Source organism: Syngnathus scovelli, chromosome 11 (genome assembly GCF_024217435.2).
Source record: "Syngnathus scovelli strain Florida chromosome 11, RoL_Ssco_1.2, whole genome shotgun sequence".
NCBI classification, from domain to species: domain Eukaryota; kingdom Metazoa; phylum Chordata; class Actinopteri; order Syngnathiformes; family Syngnathidae; genus Syngnathus; species Syngnathus scovelli.
Genome location: NC_090857.1, coordinates 8274488 through 8291207, shown reverse-complemented (window position 1 = coordinate 8291207; position 16720 = coordinate 8274488). Strand labels below are relative to the sequence as shown.

Here is a 16720-nt window from a genome sequence, read left to right as displayed (position 1 = left end):
CTCACATTTGATAGAAAGAAACTAAAGTAGGTTATAAGGTTTGTTTTTCTTTTCTTGTTCTCATCTCCACCCACTAACCTTTCCAGACATACGGGATTTTTGCATGTGTGTCGTGCCAATATTGGACTGGATCCAACATTAGCTTTAAAGTGGCACAGCATGCAAACAACTCCATTCAAGTGGGGGCGGGTTGGATGCCAGAGGCTGTTTTTGTTTTTGACTGTCACAATGACAGTCTGTCATTGGGTAATTGTCCAGAGCACTTAATGTCCTTGCACATTTTTGATCTGCAAAAATATGATGGCGTTTCAGTCTGTTTCTGGAATATCCAGTCATTGCAGAACTGACATTTTGGATTATGTTATGTTTGTGCTGCAAGATTTTTTGCATTTACATCCAGGAAAAAAGGGAGTGAAGTAACTGCTTGAATGGTATCACCGGGAAAGTACGAGCATAAAACTGCCCAATTATTGGACATCATCAAGCACATTCCTGTAGGCGAGATTATGAGGAACAATAATTTAATTGCCACTAAACAGATTTAGTCATTTAGCGGATGAGTGGAACACGTGTTATCGAACATTGAATATGTTGTGTTGTCACGTGACAACAACAGTTCTTTCTGGTGCACGCTCAAATTTTGGCTGTGACGGGATGTTGATGTCGTTGATGGTGGGCCAGACAGGATGTGGGGCAGAGGCACGGGACGGGGCCACCACTGCACAAAGTAGAATGAAAAGATCACTTTAAACTTTTGACTGGACCGATTTATCACACAAAGAACCATTTCAATCAAATAAAGGCAAGGATGCTGTTAAATTTCCCTAAATCTGTCTGCAGCTTGTCGTTCCTTTACACAGTAGTTTAAACATTGACTAAATCGTCCTACAGTGCTGTCATGGCTACATGTCCTCTGGAAACTGTTCCCATGGTGACACACCAGTGATGAACCTGCATTGATCCACAACGAGAAAAAAGTAGGCCATCAAACTGAGGGTGTCACTGTTTACAAGTCGTTACATGTCTTTTCACTCTCATGTGAGTGCTGCTCCACACAAACTGTTTTGCCCTTTATGTGATTTATTTTTCCACTTTCTTTCAACCATGCCTGCAGTATGACATGTGTTTACAAACACAACTCATAGGTGAGGTCCTCCTCCTTGAACCGAGGCAAAGTGGGTCATGGTTCTGTTGTTAGTTGACAGACGGGCTAACGTGCTAATAGCGTAGCTTGATCTCGCAACATTGCAGTAACCTGTTGACAAGACATGGGCTGTGTTCATCGAGGCCTCTCGGAAGGGGCTTTTTTGGGTCATGAGGGGCGAGTTTATGTTGGCACGATGCCAAGGGCTATTTCACGCTCTCAGCTTTCACCGCACGTGATCTCCTGCTCTTGTATTTAGTCGCCTATGTTGTTTGTTTTTGCACTGTTTCTGATTTTAAAAAGCTATAGCGTGTCACTGATAGAATATTTTGACCTATCGAGATGTGGCACGTGTTATGATGTGTCAATATCTGCAGTCGTTTGTGTTTCCATGCATCATCACTGTGCAAAGACATGATTTAGAGGGGAATGGGCTATGCCAAGCTTCCGGAATGCATGTGTGGAATGTGTCAGTGAACTTGAAGAATGTAATCTCAATGTGTGAGACTGCTCAGGTGATTTCCACCTCACCCAACTATATTTGCACGTGTAGGCCCTCCAATGCAATAATGGAATGTGACGTCTATGTACTAAATTTAAAAGCACAAAGGGACTTTATTGTTGGAGTATTTACATTTGCTAGATTGCCCTTTGTGTTGTGAGGATAAGACTGAGTTATTTATTTACCTTGAAAACTAAAGATGGCTGTTTGAGTAAATGTCATTGATCACCGACAGGGCATTAGGATTGCCTAGTGGGAAATATCTTTTGATTAAATTTTGGATTTAATTTTTTCTTTAGATAAAAAGATAACGCATGGATAAGCTACCAACCAATAAGAAGCCATGTTTCACACAAAGGCTAAATGTTGGCTACACTTTTCAGTTTCGCAGTAATACACATTTCCTTGTCGTGAATTATGCTTTTATAACTTTACTCACGTTTTATGATTGCCAAGAAATGCTTTTCAAACAGATGAATCACATTCCGTCATAGACAAGTGGAATGATAAGAAATGATTTGACGTTGGGTGCTGCAGCGCGTGGTTGTAAACAAGGTTGTCCTTGACGAGGCATTTTGTCGCCGCACCTTTGACATTCGCTATTAACACTGCTAGCGCCTCATTTGACAAGCATATGGAGCAGGCCCCTTTCTCTAGCAAGCTATCACCCTGAGCCATGTTTCGCTTGCTCACGTGTTGGGGAAAGAAGGGGGAGGACGCATAGATCCAATGGGATGAAAATGGGATGTCCACTAACTACAACAAAGCCGTGTGACTCCCCCAACCTTGAAATTCAATCCATGCTTTGCGTAACGACACATTTTGGCTTATAAACTCTTCCCGTATGTTTACTGTTTCTTGGGAGCAATAGAGGACAGCAACAATAGCTTTGAGATAAAGTTGCGAAAAATGAAAACAAGTCCATTGTTTACAATTTCAATCGGAGATTTATTGCCTTAAAGATTTCACAGAAAACATCAAGTTCATATGTGAGTGCCTTTAAATAGTAAACAAATAAACATGTTGACATTCAAAAGAGATTTTTAGGAGAACTGAAGAACAAACAAAACGAAATAATTAGCACCAGCAGTTTGCTATTTCTTTTCTTTGTCTTCCAAATAATGCCATTGTATGAATGTAAATGTAGGCTACAAAAGTAAGATAAGATAAGAAATATGAAACCAAATGTATTAAGATAGCCGTATCACAGTCAGTTTCGTGGAAAAAGAAAGTGAAAGAAAATGTCCATAAATAAAGGCTTCAAATTCCCCTACATTTTCAATTCCACCAACATGTTTGGAAGATTATTCACAATGTATAAAATATAGACCATTGGAAGGTTCATGTTTTTCTCGAGCCATAGCAATATACTTTGTAAAATTAGGTTACAATGAAGATGAGCATCCCGGAGTCTTCTTACGAGACCTACTGTGGTTGGAATTCTGCTGAAATGTACAATGTGTGTGGAAAAAGTGTTGGAAATTACATCACTCCCCTGAGTCATTGCTGGTCTGAGGACCCGGTGGTACTGCCCGCGTCTATTGTCCATGCGCAGGGACCCATGACATGAAAGGAGCTAACAAAACACTGACGAAACAGTGAGGCCAGAGTGACGAGGCCAAAACGACGTCAATGGACATTTCTATGCGGCCAGGTTTCTCGTTACAGTTTAGGGAAAAGCATTTTCTTTGGCCTACAAGGTCCAGACATACTTGTGTGCAGCAAGGTGATAGCCTCTAACTTTTCAAGCACAGACTACTGGAAATATTTTCCCAGGAAAAGCAAGAGAGAAAATACTTGGTGTCCTGTTTAAGGGCTGATCATTTAATCCCTTCTCTGTCTGGCTCTGGGATTCTTTCTTTCCATTTGTAATCCCAGTGCTGAACTGGAACATCAGAGATTAGTGTAATGAGACTGTAACCAGCAACACACTAGTCTGACCCATTAAGTTGACAATCACTCCAAAACTATTATTTATTGCAAATTTCAGATTCATTTATAAGAGAAATTACATCACTTGAGTTATCTACAATAAGAATGCGCGTTATGTGGCACATTGATTCAAAATGTGTCACACGTGTGATACTAATGGGAACACGATAACAAGTGCAGGCGGAATTCCAAGGAAGAGCTTGCCCACGTGCTCGACATGTTTAGAAGGTTACATCACTTAAGCCCCTACACATTATGCTTGGTGGATACATATTAGAATGATAAACATCACCTATGTTATGACTAACCACTGTTACACCTAGAACCAACCGACGTCCACGGACACCTGACTCAATATGTCATCCACCCCACACACTGGTCAACAACTCCACCGCCCAAAAAATGTTTTGCTTGGGTGAAGGTGTCAGGCAATGTTATTAATTAGCCCCAATGTACACAAGTGTCTAACTTGTTTTCATCACAGACAATCATTAGGGTTGCCATCGGGAAGTTACAAAATGCTAATGTGAACAGCTGTCATTTCACAATATTCAGAATGCAGTGGATTTTTATTATAGCTTGTTTCGAACAGAGGCCAAGGAAGATTGCGGCAAGTTTTGGGAGATCTGGCCCACCGGCCTTTTGTTTGACACCCATGACCTATAGTTGATGTATTGAAAACTCCAGTTTGTGACCACACAGAGTACCTGGTGAGCATGTCTGGAGTCAAACGGTCACACAAGTTGCCACTACGTAAGTTCTTTAACAAGGTTTACAGTTTGGACATACAATTCTCATGAGACGTCGAACTGCTACACTGTGTACATGGTCAGCTTTTGAGCACAAATGAGGGAGGGAGAGAGAGACTGCGTGTCATGTTTCCCACTGAGAGGCTTTAGTGCAATGCAGTGGGCAACATGTGAACAAGCTAATTTAATTACTAATAATTAATGTAATTAAATCTGGATGATTTTTTACAAGGCTGCGTGCCCCAATATGTATTTTCAACACAATCATAAGCACTGGCTGACTTTAAACCTACATTCTTATATTTGTTCTATGAAATTCCACTTGTTAGTCTTCCCACCTCTGGTCCTCCAAGAAACTGTATGCATTTTTCTGTCCTCTGATAGGTTGGCGAGTCAAAGCAAAACTTGTTAAACAACTCCGACCACGTCTGTAGCAATATGATTTATATTATGTGCTTATTTTTTCACGTTTTTGGCATGTTATTGGATGAATAATTCTGAACTGCTCCAGATGATGCGTGACACAGGTGCAATTAGCTATCTTGCATTTTTTAAAGTATAAAATATTGGTGATTTCTATAAATGTGACATGATCGTGCTCACTTGTATTCAGTGCCAAATGCGCTGATTGTGATTGTGATGATATATAATGTAGCTGTTCTGTAATCAATTCATGCATACCTCTACTTGATGTGTATTTACATGCGCTTTTTGGGTTTGTTCACTATCGTTGACATTTTGAGACCAAGTGCAAACCTTATATGCAAGCTGCAGGTTGTCTCCTGGGCAACAAAAGTGAAAAACCTGCAAAATGAGTAAACGACCACCACCAGGCGCACCCCCTCCCAAGAAAGTCTTCAGTGTTGTGTTTTTGTCTAGTATTTTTCCTGTTCTCCCCTCCCACTGTTTTTTTTTTTCTCTCTCCCCCCTCTTTGTTTGTGTGATCCTCTCGAGATGCCTTATCTCCTCCCAGCGACAAGAGCGCCTCCGTGATTGGCTGAGCTTCAGTGAGGAGGCGTGGTTTTAAGGCGGGGCTTCCCGTTCTTTACCAGGCAGCGACATTTGCTGGTACGTCAGTCGAGCCACAGCACCGCGACAGGAAACGTCCATATTAAGCCATTACGTTTTTATCAGCCTTTAGTGACGCACACGTAGCGTTTGATGACACGAAATTAGTCGCGCAAGCTATATAGTTCTACAGAAGAGCGATATACACTGTCCCAGGCGTAGGGAATAAAGGGTTTTCTTGCCTCCGTCCTTCCTGCCTAGGCTTTGTTTTTTTCCCCCGCAGTCGCTCGACTAGGTAAGCGGCAGCGCCCCCTGTGGGCCCCATAGGAAACAAGTCCAGGATAGGGAGCCAGGCGAGTGCCGGAGCTCCTTGCCTCACTTGCGACGTGGGTCCACCACGCTCTGATGTCCGATGCGGAATGAGGATGAGTCCCGCTCTGGAAGCCCTCATGCAGGCGGATGGAACTCCCTATTCGGAAAAGGGGGTGATGCTTGAACCCTTCGTGCACCAGGTGGGGGGGCACTCCTGCGTCCTGCGCTTCGGGGAGCAGACCATCTGCAAGCCGCTTATTCCCCGCGAGCATCAGTTCTACAAGAGCCTCCCCGCCGAAATGAGGAAGTTCACCCCGCTGTATAAAGGTAAGACCGACTCCCGGAGCTGAGTGCCCGCAACGGAACTCGTCCATTATGGCGGTTACAAGCTAGCTGGCATGCTTCTCATTTGCATGCTAAGCATTACGTAACGCTTTCAAGCATTTACAGACTGATGTTGGCTTGAATAGTTTGCGGTAGGATTCGTTGAAAGGGCCTCAAGAACAGAATGTGACAATCATTCAACGTTCTAGGAAATGTCATCTATAGATGTTAATGCCCTAGTCATGTTCGCAGTTGATGGAAAAGCAGGGACGGGCCTTGCCTTTGGTACCTTGGCCTTACATATTATGTCACACATGAAGAAACTATCAATACAGGGGAAAAATTATAACAGGACTGGACTGTTGACTAATGTGTACAGAACCCATCAATTAAGTTTTGCGAGTCCATTATTTTAATTATTGTTGGCCCGCTAGCATATTTGAAATTTGATGGGCTAATAAAAGAGTCCTACTGCAAATAAATTTGAATTGTATGAGCTAGTGCTACTAGTTCTAAAGCTGGTATTCATTATCAGGACAGAGGTGAATTAATCTTCGTGTCACCATTTAAAAAAAAAATACAAATCTATCTCTTAACTTTGTTGGAATGTTTTTAAGCATATCATATTAGGCAATAGAAACTAATGGCGCAGAGAGTTCTCTGAGTCAGCAAGACAAGGCAGCTTTATTTAAAAGCCCACTTCAAAGCTTTTAAAGTCACATTTAAAAGCAACGTAAAGAGATTTTAAAAAGTAGCTTAATCAAAAGAAACACACTGCAGTGAATGAGTAAAGCGACACTCACAGTGACACAATTTAACCACTGACAATTAGTCCCCCATCCACCTTTTTATTGTAGTAGTCCTAACTGTCCACTAGGTCTTTCTAATACCCGATTAGACAAATGACATTTAGTACACTGGTTCACATATCCAAAGGCCTCTATTAAGGAGGTGAAATATCCATGTAATTTGACTCTGCCGAAATGCGGCGCGGTACTATAAAAAGAACGCGTGTGTGATGTCTGAGCAGTTACACGGCAGATTTCAAGGACTAGCTGATACTGCTAAGACATTACAATGATGAAACTTTTTCCTACATCTTCCAAATAATGTTCCCAAGAACAGTCGTCCACTCCTGGCATTTTCACCTCTGCTGCCTCCGTATTCAATTAATAAAGAGCCGTTGAGTCACAAGTTCCCATACTTGCTAGTTGGAGTGGAATGACTGTGCAAGTCTCCATCGGGCCAAACTGGTGGAGGCGAAAGGGCCTAAGGATGCTGATCTCAGCACAGATGACGTCAAGCGTGAGAAGCTGCATGATTGCTGGGTCCTCGGCCACGCAGATTTAACGCAACGCAATCGTTTACAAAAGAGCTGCCTTGTCCTGTCAAAGTGTTTTGCTCTGCTCGGACAATACGTCCATGTCAAAGTTTTGAACTTGTATGTCTGTTAAATGCATGAGCTGTAATCTTGCTTACTCTGTTTGATTTGCAATTTTTGAATAAATGCTTTGAATGACAAACTCAAGCCTTGTCTGTCTTTTTATTACTTGATCTTTTGTGGCCCTGTATTTTTTTCTTCGTTATACTTTCATGATTTTGATCCTTGTTGAGCAAGTTCATTTGCAAGATTCACATGATATTCATGAAAGTTCAGATGTCCTCTGGTGTGTTTGTGTAAGTGTAAATATATTTTTTTAAACAATGCTGTCCTTTTCACAGGTGTGGTGTCGGTCAGTTTCGAAGAGGACGAGGGTGGGAACCTGTGCCTCATTGCGTACCCTCTTCATAGCGAAACAGGCGACCTGGAAAACAAGGACCCCTCGACAGATTGCGAGCCCAAGAGCAAGATGTCGAAACGGAGTAACAAAAAGCAGTCCCCTTTGCACGTAGAAAACGACAACTATAGCAAAGAAAGAGCGCGACAGAGCCGGAAAGAAGATAAGATCATAAGGTAAAAGTTTCCTTGCTGCATGTTGAAAGGCAAAAGCAATTTGTGACACAAACGCTGACCTTTCTTTGTCTGTGTGCTTTTCTTTTTAGCTACCGTGACGACGTCCAGGCACATCAGCAGGCAGAGGTCCTGTACTTAAGCCTAGAGAAGGGCAACATGGTGCCCCAGATCAAACACAATCCCTGGAGTCTGAAATGTCACCAGCAGCATTTACAGAGGATGAAGGACAACGCAAAGCACCGGAACCAATACAGTATCCTTTCATCGCTTTCGTTGTGGAAACGTGACAACATGTTCATAGGAAGCGCATGTCGTATCGGTCTTGTGTTGTGTCGTGCATTCCTTGACTCGCTTTCACAGAGTTCATCCTTTTGGAGAACCTAACATGGCGTTACACAATCCCATGTGTGTTGGACTTGAAGATGGGGACCCGCCAGCATGGCGATGACGCTTCAGAGGAGAAGAAAGCCAATCAGATCCGCAAGTGTCAACAAAGCACATCGGCCTCCATCGGAGTGCGCCTCTGCGGCATGCAGGTAAGATCAAGACCCGGGTCGCCCGTCCTGTCGTAGTCAAATTGCGCCGCTGGATTTTGTCTGCTTATTTTTGTGGTCTGACTTAGTCGACATTTTTCGCCCCGATGCCCGCAGGTGTACCAATCAGATTCCGACCAGCTCATGTTCATGAATAAGTACCACGGGCGAAAGCTGACCTTCGCAGGGTTCGAGGAGGCCCTCTACCAGTTTTTCCATAATGGACGTCGCCTGCGGCGCGAGCTGCTGTCCCCGGTGCTGCAACGACTCCGCGAGATGCAAGCCGCTCTGGAGTCCTGCGAGTCGTACCGATTCTACTCCAGCTCCTTGCTCATCATCTATGACGGAGACCCTCCCAGAACGCCATCTCGACCTCGACACCGCGGTGGCGAGGAGGGGGATGAGGATGAGTTGTCTGACGACGAGGAAGAGGAAGAAGGGGCCTTCGGGTTCCCTCGTTCCTCCTCGGCGGGCTGCAGCGCTGGCGGCGCCACGGGGAGCGGCAACGGCAATAGTGGCCGCTCCGCCCACAGCCCGGCGGACTCCAGCAGCGCCGCCGTGGACGTGCGCATGATCGACTTTGCTCACACGACTTGCCGCCACTATGGAGAGGACAGCGTGGTGCACGAGGGCCAGGACAGCGGCTTCATCTTCGGCCTTCAGAACTTGATCACCATCATCTCCCAGCTGGAGGATCACAGCACTGACTGAGGCTCGCATCGGAGACCGCATGTTCTGAATTTCAATCCTGGGGAATGAGCCCGATGTGCCGACGCCCCGCTACTCCGAGGCGCACCGCCGCGGCGGTGCGACCCTGCCCGCCCGCTTGGAGGGAACCTCGGACCCCCTCGGGATCAGGAGGGAGAGTGCGCGGTGGGTCCCGCGCTCACCCTTACCCGCCAGAGGACGGGGCCGCCCAAGCCCCTCCTCACACTTTATCCTCTTTGAGACTGCTCCTTTTCTTTAGCGTGTAGTAGGAGGACCGAGATTGAGGTCTCACAACAGACTTGTAGCATCCAAGGACACTCCACCTCCTCCTGCGGCACACACAGGTTCCTTTTATTGTGCATTCTCTCTGAGAGAGAAACAGCGTGCTAGATGGTTGAAATTTGAGTGTACTGTAGTTCAAAGAGGCTGACATGGTGCTTTTACCTGTGGCGTGAGTTTAGTTGGTGTTTTTAGGGGAGTGCAGTTACAACTGGGAGTATTGCACATTCATACTCTGGGGGAGGGACTTTTAAGGGCTGACCTTGGCTGGCTAGGTCAGCTGCCTTGTAGCAATTTAAAGTGAAAGCTCCTCATAAGGACATTTTGCGTTTATGTTGATGTTTGGAAGAAATGTACGTTTCGTGTCCAATCGTATATTTTGATGGACTCTTGATACAGGATGGACAAGATGGAGACAGAAGAAGGGCTTTGCCTTTTTCCAACAGTCCTTTTAAAAAAAAAAAAAAAAAAGATTTTTTTTTTTTAATTCCCAATGTGTTTTTTCTTGGAATTTCTCATATTCATTCCTTAAATGTGGACTTGAAGAGAATTTATTGATTTGAAATGACTAGCCTACCAAGAGACTATTTATAAAAAAAAAAAAAACATTGTTGAAAATGGAAAAAAAAAAATCACATTCCAAATAACCACTGTTGTATGTTTTCTTGTTATACTGAATTTATTTTGTTATTGCGAGAGCCGAAAAGCTCGCTTGTACACCTGTGCATTAGCAATGTCTTGAAAATAAAGACATTCATTTGTGGTAAGGACTTGTAGTTATTCCAGTTTTTCGTAAAGTAGTTAAACAAAACGAGCACGAAAGCAATAAATGATTTCAAGAAAAAAAAATCCAAAAAAGGGAAGCAGTGCACGTCTACACTAGCCCAAACTGCACCCTCATTAATTAAATTCCTATCTTGCAGCGATGTCACACGCTTGATTGTGCAAGAAAGTTCGCAGGAAGCATTGAAAGGTGTTGGCCACTGCCCACTCACCATTAGGACAAAGAAAAAAAAAAAGAACATGCTGAGCAATGGAATGTATTTTATCAGACAAGAGTCCATTGTCAGTCTTGCGTGGGCATTGTGTCATTCGTAACAAAGAGTTTCTTCAACTGCCTGTCACAGGCACTAAACTACTTTGATTAAACTCTGTTTAATTAGGCTGCATGACGTGAAATGAACATTGTTGGCAAAAACAATCAAATAGCCGAGTGGCTAACTTTAATCAAAAACTGTAATCTGTCAAATTCCCTGGAATGTGATCAGTTTTGAAGCCTGGATCTTGCTTGTTATGCAACATACTGGAAGAACAACTAAAGCCACTGGATGGTGTGGGCCATGACCTCAGTGACTTACAATAATATTGCTTCATTTATGACGCACAAAGAACATTTTATTTTGTAGGCCTCCAAGGATACCAAGCTAACAAAATGCAATGTCCCAACACTTTTAGCTTCGTATATTTGAACACAAACGGTGTGTGACGATTTAATCATTGGCTCAAAGGACACACTTTCGTATCTATGCAAACGTGTACCATGGGTGGGGCAGCAGTGCACACGTGGTTTTTTTATGTTCATAAATGCCATGGAAGTCGTCACAGTTCAAAGGTTGCGGAAATATTTATCTCATTGCTGAGTAGCATGCACACACATCATCGTTGTTCATCATTTTATTTTTTTTAATATAAAATGTCAGCATTTTAACATTTTCAAGAAAGATTTTCCCTATTTATTCCAAATATCACTCTTTACGTGTATGTGGAATATCTATGCTGTTTTGGCAGAACAAACTGAATGGCGACTTTCCAGAAACTGCTGGCCTACATTATCAGGAGTTATAGCACAAAGCATGCGTGTGTGAGTGTGTATGCGTGTGAAGGCCTGATAATGATTATGATGCTTCTTATAAAACAGAAACCAAAGAAAATGCTGTAGGGGGAATATATTTTGCTGCACATGACAGTGCAAGCATGATTAATTATCCTGGAGGAGTTAAAAATAGCCCAGGTCAAAGAAGGGCAGCATCTGTGGTAATCTGAATTAATCTCTATCTCAATTTCAATAGTTGATTTGGATGGGTACATTTAGTTTGTGCCTCACAGTATTTTCTTTTGTGAAGTCGGCTTTTTTTTTTTTTGTCCTGTGACGCATTTTGATAATTCGACGCTCTGCAATATCTGTGCTGCTGCAACAAATGACGCAATATACAGGTGTCACATGACCTTTACACATGTTACATAAGAATGTTGGGGGGATGTACAGATGTTGTTGCAAGCCTAGCAAGACCCAATCCAGCCAAACCACACATACTGTAAACCATGTATTCATTTCTAGTGTCATCTCAAAGTGTTCAACTGTTATCACGACCTCTTCATTATTACAGAATGGACTTTGTTTGCTCTACTTATTAAGGACATAGTTATCTTCTAACGAGTGTTTGTGATTGATACCGACTAATCTGTATTTTAATCATCAATTATAATCTGTTTGCTAATGATTTAAATGGTCATTCAGTGATTATATGAGGGGTGTGAATTTTTTAATTTGTCCCAAATACTATAATTAATTACCTTTTTTCTAGCTATGCCAGTGACGTATAGTGACAAACAGAACAATAAAATGATTTTCCTTTAGGTGGCAGAAATTACAGTAAACAAATATTTTTGGTTTGTAGTGTGTGGTGAGATGTAAAATTGTTGCAGTGGCTTAATAAAGGTTGAGAAACTCGAGTTAGGACTGTAACTCCTTGGTGCAAGTCTCATCGGTGAACATCTCATCTACAGTTCTCTGCTGCTGTCTCCTGGCTCAGAGGATATAACACAATTTCACAATATATTTTTTTGTCATTGTCATCATATTTTGCTACTTTGAGGTGATTATTTGTAACTGTAAAATTTAAAGGTAAAGTGAAAATAAAGTGAAAAAATATACGTCTTCTAAATAAAGAGAAATCCGCGAATATGCGGGGGTACACTGGTCTCTATTTGCGGTTTGGTGTACTGTCTCTTTAAGAAGCTTGTCTCGCGTGAAGTGATGGTGACGTGTCTGTTGTGCTTGTCAGTACACACGCACACTCCCGGCCGGTGTCGACCCAGATTGATCGCTGTGCTGGACTGTCTATTTTAACAATCAGGACATTCAGGTGGACATTCGGGACACCATGGGTAGTGAGTATCCTCTTGTTGTTTAACTTTAACATAGTTTCTGGTCAGTTTTGTGGTTTGAGAGTCGAGTAAACGATCACGTAGTAGCGTTGCACATTAGCGTGTTAGCTGGCGTTGCTAGCTAGCGCCGTAGAAATGTCGCCCTTTTTATGTTTATATGTTGCTGGTGTATGGTGGTTAATTAAGAAAAATGAATAAAGCAACGTATTTGTTGTTTGTGTGGGGTATTTAGACCCGTGGGCTGTTGCGTGGCTGACTGTAAACGTTTGATGCTAACTTGCTAGCTACTCATTCAAATCCATTGACGGATAAGTTAGTGATGACGACGCATAACACCGATGACGTCCCATTGTCAATTCCCGATGTTTATCATCAGTTAGCGGTTGTAAACAAACATTTGTGCTGCAGTGGGGCTTGATGATTGATTTTATTTGGTCGGTATTGTTTTGATTTTCACGTTTATCAACGACGATTCTTACTCGCAGCGTAAAGTCCGCCCCTGATCATTGCCACGTCTCACGGGTGAGCAGCTGAAATCATCTGAGAAATGTTCATATTTGTTTGATTTCAGTCAAATTCTTGGAAGTGATCAAGCCATTCTGCGCAGTTTTGCCAGAAATCCAAAAACCTGAAAGAAAGGTATGCGTTCAGTCAGTGACTACAGGTCACGCAACTGTATGTGTGTTGTAAATAAAACCTATTACAATGTTCTTGGTTCAGATCCAGTTCAGGGAGAAGGTTCTATGGACCGCCATCACGCTCTTTATCTTCCTGGTTTGCTGCCAAGTGAGTTTCTTAGTTTGTGTTATTTTAAACATGATGCTTTTCAACAATTCTGTTGCATGATATGAGAAGTACTCGTGCAGCTTGCAGAAATGTATCCTATTCTTCTTTTAGATCCCTCTCTTTGGCATCATGTCATCAGACTCTGCAGATCCATTTTACTGGATGAGAGTGATTCTGGCCTCCAATCGAGGTGTGTGTCTATTACGTATGAGCATGCTCAATATTTTCCTGTAGCACAAGACTACTTCACTGTTTAATGTGGGGGTGTTCCCTCAGGCACATTGATGGAGTTGGGCATCTCCCCTATTGTCACCTCCGGCCTGATCATGCAACTCCTTGCTGGGGCTAAAATCATCGAAGTTGGAGACACACCCAAAGACAGAGCCCTTTTTAATGGAGCGCAGAAACGTATGAATAAAGCCACCACTATTTTCACTTGGGTGACTGAAGTCAAGACAGGCGTCTGATGCCTCTTGATCTCTTTCAGTGTTTGGAATGATTATCACCATTGGCCAGGCTATTGTATACGTGATGACTGGCATGTATGGTGACCCCTCAGAGATGGGAGCTGGTATCTGTCTGCTCATCATCATTCAGGTACAACCAACTTAAAGGAGAAGGCGAAAGGACTGGAGAGACAGCTAGTTACTCACCTTCCTTTTGATATGTTATCACCCGAATGAGCTCATCTGCCCACTTGTTAGTGTGACTTCCTCTTGTTGTCACTTAGCAAATCCTGATATGATGCAATGTTTCTAAGCTGTTAACAACGCACATCTTTCCTCCAAAGTTGTTTGTGGCCGGGCTGATCGTACTGCTGCTGGATGAGCTGCTCCAAAAAGGCTACGGTCTCGGCTCGGGCATCTCACTGTTCATCGCAACCAACATTTGCGAAACCATCGTTTGGAAGGCTTTCAGCCCTACCACTGTGAACACCGGCAGAGGTAAGACGAATCTGCACGGAAAGTCCCGATTTTAGTTTTGACTTTTTTGTATTTAATTGTACTTGCTATGGTGATGACGTTTGCAGGCACAGAATTTGAGGGAGCCATCATCGCCCTTTTCCATCTGCTGGCAACCAGGACGGACAAAGTGCGCGCCCTGAGAGAGGCCTTCTACAGACAGAACCTGCCCAACCTCATGAACCTCATTGCCACCGTCTTTGTTTTTGGCGTAGTCATATATTTTCAAGTGAGTTCTTCTTTTTCGTGTGGGCGCAAGTCCCGCCCAAAGCTCCCAACAGGCGCTTACGACATGCGTGGGGAGTGTTGTCAAAAGATCTCCTGACCTCTCTCTCGCCTTGTGTCACAGGGATTCAGAGTTGATCTGCCAATCAAGTCGGCTCGCTACCGCGGCCAGTACAACACTTACCCCATCAAGCTCTTCTACACCTCCAACATTCCCATCATCCTGCAATCAGCGCTGGTCTCCAACTTGTACGTCATATCCCAGATGCTGTCCACACGCTTCAGTGGCAACTTCTTGGTCAATCTGCTCGGAACGTGGTCTGTAAGTACACTTCCTATTTTCTAGTATTGACATTTTACACTCATTGCAAATACATTTTATTTGTTAACAGCAATGTTTGTGTTTTTAGGACGCTTCAAGTGGCGGTCCAGCTCGGGCGTATCCCGTGGGTGGTCTTTGTTACTACCTCTCCCCGCCTGAGTCATTTGGATCAGTTCTAGAGGATCCAGTGCACGCCCTTATCTATATTGCCTTCATGCTCGGATCATGCGCTTTCTTCTCCAAAACCTGGATCGAAGTCTCGGGCTCCTCCGCAAAAGATGTAAGATCAAATTTCTTTAACTGCATGTGCAGACATCTCAGTGTGAATTTGATGTGCAGGTGGCAAAACAGCTGAAAGAGCAGCAGATGGTGATGAGGGGACACAGGGAGACTTCCATGGTCCATGAACTCAACAGGTAAAATCATTAATGAAAGACCTATTTTGATTTGCATCCATGAGTTTTTTTTGCTACGTTACTCAAAATATGACACTTTTCTATATTTAGATAGATTGTTTTTCATGAGTATTAATTCAACTTTATTTCTACTTTAGGTACATTCCGACTGCGGCTGCATTCGGCGGGCTGTGTATTGGCGGTCTGTCGGTCATGGCTGACTTCCTCGGCGCTATCGGCTCCGGCACGGGAATCCTTTTGGCTGTCACCATCATTTATCAGTACTTTGAGATTTTTGTCAAAGAGCAGAGTGAAGTAGGCAGTCTAGGAGGATATTTCTTTTAGAAATTCCCACGTTTGAGCAACTCTTATCAGCCTCTTGCGTATTTTTGACACCTTTGTGAAGCACTCCCCTCATCAGCTTCCCGTCAGTAGGACTTTTTGGATTCTCACATCAAATGAGGTGTTGGACGTGTGAGATGACAGAATTTGTGCTACCTCCATTCATCCTCAAAAAGACATGGCAGTTGATTTTTTTTTTGCTCCATTTTGAAGCTCCCCAATATTCATTTAAAGACTGCCTTTGCGAGGGACATTGAGGTTTTTTGATTTATTTCTTTGACCAACATGATAGAACTTCGGTATGCTGGGATGATGGTGCCCCAATGCTTGCTGTGCGCATGACAACTATCACACAGAGCTTATACATTCTTAATCCACCTTGCTTTTTTTTCCTGATGAGCTGCAAATTTTAAGAAGGTGCAAGAAGCTGGCTGAACTGTGTCAGATCTTACCAATTGATGCTTCTGTGGATGTTTTTAATGGAACACAATGTAAGTGAAGAAAAAAGGATGTGAGGCTTACATTTGTGTCTGGCAGGAATTCCAACTGCTTCTTTCATAAAAAGGCAATCCCGAGAGCTTCAGTATTAACTCAGTGGTCCTATTCATGTTCTTAATTTTTCCTTTGTTTTTATTGTCTGTTTCGAGAAACATTTTGTCACCGGCTAAACCCCCCCTCCCCCTCGACAGATAATTTATTGTTTTGTGTAAATAGGCAATGTGGAATTGTTTTAAGTGTATAATAGTCTTTGGAATATGTACAAACATGAAAACATTTCAGAACGAACATTTGCAAATAAAACAATTTTGGAAAAAAAGAAATTATTGTTGCACATGATAATCATTTGGAAGGTAATTTATTACACTGTGACTTGGACTTAAAAAAAGCATGACATGATCAAACCCAGGTGACAATGGGGAACAGGCAGTCACTTCCCAGGTTATAGCAGTTGTATTTGTAATGTTTGCCTGGTTTTTAATTTAATCATGAATAAGCAAAAGAGGACAATTTTCTGACAGTTCACAAAGAATGTAAGAGTATTGTAATATGTGAGGGAAATTGATATAATTACATT

At 42.9% G+C, this 16720-nt stretch overlaps 2 protein-coding genes across 2 annotated transcripts; both read left to right on the top strand.

The window, feature by feature from the left end:
* Positions 1-5386: 5386 nt before the first annotated feature.
* On the top strand, positions 5387-10212 carry LOC125977736 (inositol hexakisphosphate kinase 2). Its single transcript, XM_049734610.1, has 5 exons — positions 5387-5974; positions 7694-7925; positions 8015-8178; positions 8286-8461; positions 8576-10212. Exons 1-5 carry the CDS (start codon positions 5755-5757, stop codon positions 9167-9169), a joined length of 1386 nt encoding a protein of 461 aa, XP_049590567.1. The 5' UTR covers positions 5387-5754; the 3' UTR covers positions 9170-10212.
* Positions 10213-12459: 2247 nt separating this feature from the next.
* LOC125977735 (protein transport protein Sec61 subunit alpha-like 1) lies at positions 12460-16466 on the top strand. The gene is made up of 12 exons (XM_049734608.1): positions 12460-12616; positions 13185-13252; positions 13334-13399; positions 13511-13589; positions 13676-13807; positions 13887-13996; positions 14190-14343; positions 14430-14590; positions 14711-14908; positions 14997-15188; positions 15248-15324; positions 15462-16466. Exons 1-12 carry the CDS (start codon positions 12610-12612, stop codon positions 15646-15648), a joined length of 1431 nt encoding a protein of 476 aa, XP_049590565.1. The 5' UTR covers positions 12460-12609; the 3' UTR covers positions 15649-16466.
* The last annotated feature ends 254 nt before the right edge of the window (positions 16467-16720 follow it).

What these genes read in the sequence shown, in the direction of transcription:
- LOC125977736 (XM_049734610.1), top strand. Translation starts at nt 5,755, where the DNA reads ATGAGGATGAGTCCCGCTCTGGAAGCCCTCATGCAGGCGGATGGAACT. An exon ending in GTTCACCCCGCTGTATAAAG is followed by an intron (nt 5,975 to 7,693) that starts GTAAGACCGACT and finishes TCCTTTTCACAG; the next exon opens with GTGTGGTGTCGGTCAGTTTC. An exon ending in TGCGCCTCTGCGGCATGCAG is followed by an intron (nt 8,462 to 8,575) that starts GTAAGATCAAGA and finishes CGATGCCCGCAG; the next exon opens with GTGTACCAATCAGATTCCGA.
- LOC125977735 (XM_049734608.1), top strand. An exon ending in TTTTAATGGAGCGCAGAAAC is followed by an intron (nt 13,808 to 13,886) that starts GTATGAATAAAG and finishes GATCTCTTTCAG; the next exon opens with TGTTTGGAATGATTATCACC. An exon ending in CACTGTGAACACCGGCAGAG is followed by an intron (nt 14,344 to 14,429) that starts GTAAGACGAATC and finishes TGACGTTTGCAG; the next exon opens with GCACAGAATTTGAGGGAGCC.